This window comes from Geospiza fortis, unplaced genomic scaffold (genome assembly GCF_000277835.1).
Source record: "Geospiza fortis unplaced genomic scaffold, GeoFor_1.0 scaffold55, whole genome shotgun sequence".
Classification (NCBI taxonomy): Eukaryota; Metazoa; Chordata; class Aves; order Passeriformes; family Thraupidae; genus Geospiza; species Geospiza fortis.
The window spans coordinates 3,764,026-3,770,002 of NW_005054308.1; the positions used below are offsets into that span (position 1 = coordinate 3,764,026).

At 45.5% G+C, this 5,977-nt stretch overlaps 1 protein-coding gene across 1 annotated transcript in view; it reads left to right on the forward strand.

Moving 5' to 3' along the window:
* TGFBI (transforming growth factor beta induced) overlaps window positions 1-5,977 on the forward strand; it is a 21,941-nt gene that overhangs the window by 9,596 nt on the left and 6,368 nt on the right. The window contains exons 4-10 of the mRNA XM_005418860.2: window positions 1,325-1,389; window positions 2,379-2,536; window positions 3,578-3,742; window positions 4,448-4,594; window positions 5,280-5,421; window positions 5,472-5,482; window positions 5,959-5,977. The exon at window positions 5,959-5,977 is cut by the window's right edge and continues 183 nt beyond it. Of these exons, the coding sequence (XP_005418917.2) occupies window positions 1,325-1,389; window positions 2,379-2,536; window positions 3,578-3,742; window positions 4,448-4,594; window positions 5,280-5,421; window positions 5,472-5,482; window positions 5,959-5,977 (707 nt within the window). The remainder of the gene's footprint in view (window positions 1-1,324; window positions 1,390-2,378; window positions 2,537-3,577; window positions 3,743-4,447; window positions 4,595-5,279; window positions 5,422-5,471; window positions 5,483-5,958) is intronic.

Consider the following 5,977-nt stretch of genomic DNA (forward strand, 5'->3'; position numbering starts at 1 on the left):
TATATAATGTCTAGACAATCAGTCTGGGTTTGGTTTGTAATTCTCTTAGGAAACCGTGACACAGAATTTATTTGCTTCTGTCACACAAAAGCAGGTATTTGTTTTACTTTCTGGCTCTTAATTACCCTGAAGAATTCCCTATTAAACCTCAGGCATTTCTACTGTTTGTTAAAATGATGACAAATATCTGAAGCTGGAGGATTTTCCTCTCTGTTTGACTGAGTGTGCTGACCCTCAGCAGTACAGCATCCCACTTGTCTCAAATTCAGCTGGGAGCACAGAGGAAATGCTTGTGCTTGGGAGGAACACCTATTCCCTGGCTCTCTCAGCCCATCAATCAGGTGGCCTTGTTACTTTCACACCAAGCACAGAGCAATAGGTGAAAGAATCCCCTGGGAAAAATAAGCAGGCAACTTCTGGATTGATTTTTTTCCCCTTTTCATTTTTTAATTTTTTTCTTCTCCCTCTTAATATCAAGCCATGTTCCCTGAAATGGCCACTTTTGAGAATCAGATGATTGTTTCCCATAGAGCTGCAGATGATGGATGCAGTTTTCAGGGAGCTCTTGCTTATTTAGGGTCTGAAATCAGCAGGACAGCCCGGGGTGGTGCCTCTAACCCCTCTGGTTTTACAGGGGGACAGTGCTGCCAGGCAGAAGGAAGTGCTGCTCTGGAGCTGCTCACAGGGACACAGCTGTGCTGTGGTGCTGCCCAGGCTGCCTGGGGATGCACATCCCACCACTTCAGGGTGGAATTTCCAAGGTGGAATTTCTCCTTGTCCAACCTCCCCCAAGTCCGTGTGCCAATGCACATATCTGAGAACAGGGTTCTCCTTTCCCTCCAGATCTGTCTTGTGGGTTTTGCCATAAGTAAGCAAATACATTGCTGGTGGTGGACAGAAAGAGGGTGAAATGAGAGGAAAATGCTTGGCTGGTTTGGTCAAACAGCCACGGTGGAGCAGTGATGAGATGTGACAGCAGCAGTCAGCTGAGGAGATCCCAAATCCCATGGGAAATGTGCCCAGATGAACCAGCACTGGCAGTCCTGTTGGGACTGTGGGATCAGTTTCCATGCACTGTTTGTATAAAGTCTCCTGGAAACTGTATTTTTGAAAAGAAATTGTCTGCTTTTGTTGTGTGGAGAAATTGGCAACATGCAGCCCTGAAGGAGATAAAAGTGTGGTTAGTCTTTTGTTGAAGTCTGTATTTCTAATGAAGAGTCTGCTTGGAAACATCCCCAACATGGATGGACCCAGAATTATATCAAACAGAGAAAAAGCTGTGAGACACTGCTGGTTAATCTGCTGTATCCATCTCTTATTGCAGAGTAATCAGTTATGAGTGCTGTCCTGGATATGAAAAAGTTCCTGGAGAAAAAGGCTGCCCAGCTGGTAAAAATATGTTTGACATTTTTTAGACTTAAAATTATATAGCTGCCTAGTAAAGGGAAATGTTAGAAAATTGCTCAGAGTGGATTTGATTTTTGCAATTTCTGCACAATATTGCCACGAACAAGTCCAAAATGGACTCGGTGGAGCACCAGCCAAGAGTCAGATCAGCTCCAAAGCATGCTAAATGTTCCAGACAACTTAGAACCTTGGATGTAATTGAACTTAATCGAGCATGGGAAGGCCATAGGGACCTACTTACTCCAGCAAGTAATATATCTGAATTGGAAATTCAATTCAGAGGAATGGCAGAGTAAGAGACAGCTCTGCCAATCTCTGCTCATTTTCATTTTCATAGATTCATAGAGTGGTTTGTACTGGAAGGAGCCTTAAAGATCATCTGGTTCCAACCTCCTGCTATGGGCAGGGACACCTTCCACTAGACCAGGTTACTCCAAGCCCCATCCAACCTGGCCTTGAACATTTTGGCAAGCATGAGTTTAGCAAAGTTTTATTTAGGAGAAAGTACAGTTGATATTGGGGGGCAATAAACTGAGTTTATTGAAGAAAGCCATATTCTGCTTTTGCTTTCAGAACACTTCCTTCCACAAAAGTCTGATGGCTCCAAGTTAACCACATGGGCTGGTGCACGTGGTCAGTGGACACTGAGACCAGCAGTGTCCAACACCAAATCCCAAAAGCCTGAATACAAACAGGATTGGGTGAAAGCTATCAATGTCTTTGCTTGCCTAAATCACATTTGTATAAATCCAGAATAAGTCCATTCAAACTTGCAAGAATACAGTAGATCCTGGATTACGCTGCTGTAATTGAGGGTGAAGCTGTCAGGCCGTGATTATTTATTATCTAATTATTGAACAGACACCAATCCCCTGATGTGTTTCATTTCCCAGCATTCTCACCAGCTATGCTTTAATTCAGCCAGAAGGAGGAATGATGTTTTTTGGGAACTTAACCTTCTCTTCTTTCAGCTCTGCCACTTTCCAACATCTATGAAACCCTGGGAGTGGTTGGCTCTGCCACCACACAGCTCTACTCCGACCGCTCCAACCTAAGGCCAGAGATCGAAGGACCTGGAAGTTTTACAATCTTTGCTCCCAGTAATGAGGCCTGGGCATCCTTGTCTGCTGTAAGATGATCCCTCTGCTTCCTCCTCTCCCTCTGATTTTCCCTAGTGGAGATCCAGCTCTGCAGGGGTCTGGCAGGATAGGCATAGTACTGATGGAGGGAGGACTGTGGATTTCCAGGGTGGTTTTCATTGTACTGGTCCATCAGCTCCAGAGCTTTGCTTCTGAAGGATCCCATCACCAGAGATGTGGATGTAGAAATCCCCTAATTCAGTTTTCCCTGCCTGTTACCATTAGAGATTGAATGGAGACCTGCAGCAAGAACCTTCCCATCTCTTTCCAGTTTTCTTGTTGACCCCTTAGATTGCCATTCTGGTTGTTCTTAATTTGTACAAATAGCCAGTCCCAGCTGGAGCCTCAGTAATTCCCACATGACTGTGTCTCATGTTCAATTAGATATACATTTCCTTCACATTCATTTTGATTTTCTCTTTCCATGTCTTGTGATATTTCCACTCCTGAAGTGGTCAGCACTGTCCTGCTGCTGCTCCCATCCCAGACGAGCATCCCTGTGAACAAGAACAATTACTAGGGCAGGGAAGGGGGATATTTATGGGTCTCTCCACTGCCAAGACTGTCCCAAATGCCCCAGCAGAGCCCCTTGCAGGGATGATGCTGTTGGGAAAGGTCTTTCAGTGTATTTGTCAGTGGCCCTTTTGCCCTACTGCTCATTTCAATGCAATGATCCCACTCTAGACTGCAGTCATCCCTTTGGGTGCCAAGAACTGGGTGTCAGAGCTCTTGGCTACTTTTGTAACGCAAAAGATAAAGATTACTGCTCATGCAATGATCCCACTCTAGACTGCAATCATCCCTTGTGTGCCAAGGACTGGGTGTCAGAGCTCTTGCTACTTTTGTAACGCAAAAGATAAAGATTTGAGAAAGTTGAGCTCTTAATTTACACAAATGGCACGAGGCTGAATGAATCACTTAATATTCATGCCCACAGCCCCACCTTGGGAGCCCCCTGGGAGCAGCCAGACCTCCTCTAGCAGATGCCTAATTGCACTCAGTACTGAAAATTTGATTTTTCTGATTTTCAGGAGACTCTGGACTCCTTAGTGAGCAACGTTAACATTGAGCTGCTCAACGCCCTCCGCTACCACATGGTGGACAAACGGGTGCTCACGGATGATCTGAAACACGGCACCACCCTCAACTCCATGTACCAGAACCTGCCCATCCAGATCCACCACTATCCCAACGGGGTAAGGCACTCACAGGGTCACACTGGCTCGGGCTGGAAGGGGCCACAGTGGCTCACCTGGCCCAACCTCCCTGCCCAAGCAGGGTCATCCCAGAGCACGTGGCACAGGATTGTGTCCACATGGTCCTGGATGTTTCCAATGAGGGACACCTCAGGACATCATGTTCCAGTGCATGCTCACCTGCAGTAGAGAAGTTCTTCCTCATATTAAACCTACCCACAGCAGGCTTGCTTTCCAGCTGCCTTGCAGCTCCTACACTGTCCTGGGACCTCCAGGACTCTGTAATGCTTAGATTGACAGCTATTGATTTAAGATACATACATGAAGGAGTTTGAAAATGATATTTTAAAACAGATTGTTTCCTCAATGCTGTTGCAGCCCACGCTGCTGTGTAACTCTGCTTGCCCGAGTATTGGTTCTGGCTTATTTTCTTAGTCTTAAGGGCAGGCAAAACCACTGATGATTTTCAAAGCTCTTTAAACTTGAAATATTTCAAACATTCTTGATAGAACATTCTCACTTTTGGTGGAAAATTTTAAGGAAAATTTAAGGAAAATTAGGATATTTTAAGGAACTACAACTCCTGCTCTTGCCGACTCAATAAAGTGCTCGCTGCATTTGAAATAGAAATAGAAAAGCAGCACTTTGCCTTCTGATTTTAGTGGTTTTAGTGCATGTAACACCCATGGGTCTCTCCCTGTGCAGATTGTGACAGTGAACTGTGCCAGGCTGCTGAAAGCTGACCACCACGCCACCAACGGAGTGGTTCATGTCATCGACAAGGTCATCGCCACCACCACCAACACCATCCAGCAGATCATCGAGACTGAGGACAGCCTGGAAACCCTCCGGGTCAGTCAACTCCAGCTCTCCTGAAAGATGCTCAGGGCAACCCACCCCCCATGAATTGTCCTGAAGAGCTTTGCCAGTGTCTTGGGCTGTGACCCTGGAGCTGCTGATGAAATCCTTGTACCAATGCACCTCCTTTTGATTTAGGAAGAGAAGTGCTTGCTATCAGTGCAAGTAGGGTTTTATGACAACAATTGTCACCCTTCTATGGCTGCTCAGAAAACAGAGAGACTGAGTCTGTCTCCTCACTCTTGTAGGGGAGTCTTAGCCTTAGGAGATACTAACTGTCCCAGTTTGATGCGTCCTAATTTATTTGCCTTGGTATTTGCAAAATTAAGAAAAATGCACAGGGGATTTGCAGTCAGCCAGATGTGGGTTCTGATCGGAATTATTCACTGGAAGTACTGTGAGCCTTTCCAGGCATATCTGGGTATTCAAACTAGCTCTCAGTCTTGCCAAAAAAAAAGGGCTCTTGTACTCAAATTTCTGGAACACCAGAGAATCATGGGGCTGGGTCAAATTTTTAAAGGGACCAAAGTGCTGAATGAAGCTATTCAGGATTTTTTGTAAGTCCTCTGAAATTATAAAAGCCTTAATAAGTCTGGCCCTTAGTGTGTCCCTGGACAAAGTTTCTGACCTCTGTATTCTGGCTGAATGTAGTTTTCCCTCTCTCCTTGTTTCTGTGAAGACTGCTGTGGCTGCATCTGACCTCAGCAGCTTGCTGGAGAGCGAAGGCCAGTACACACTGCTGGCTCCGACCAACGAGGCCTTTGAGAAGATCCCACGAGAAACACTGAACAGGATTCTGGGAGACCCAGAGGCCCTGAGGGGTGAGTGCTTGTTCACTGAGGCCATTGAGAGCCTGAAGAGTATTTTTCAGTTCTTCTAAATGTTTTCTCAAGGACAAGTCAACAGCTCCTTGATACACTCTGACAACAGCTGCAGTAAGCAGATGTGACAGAGTCCACCTTTTTTAACTGGACAGCCCAGCTCCTTTTGGTTGTAGATGTGTAGACATGGTAGGAGTAGCATCCACATATGGATGAGGGAGTTGAAGCAGTCCCTTTTCTGAGTTTTCTTTTAGCAGTTTTTGCAGTGGTGATTTCTATTGATCCATCAAGACGCAAGGAAAGTAAAATCTAATCAATGTAACTTCCCCTGACAAGTGAGTCAAGTACCCACGTGAAGCCTTTTGAAATTGGCAAAAGTGTATAAAGAGTGACTTTTTAGGCATTTTATTTCACAGGCTGTGGAACTGAAATCAGCTCAATTTAAAAAGACCGCATTTTATGGAGTACACCCTGGCCATGGAACAGGATCCCTGAAAGCTGCAACACTTTCATAGCTGGTTCTTGCAGCCCACTAAGGCACTCTCCTCTCTCACAG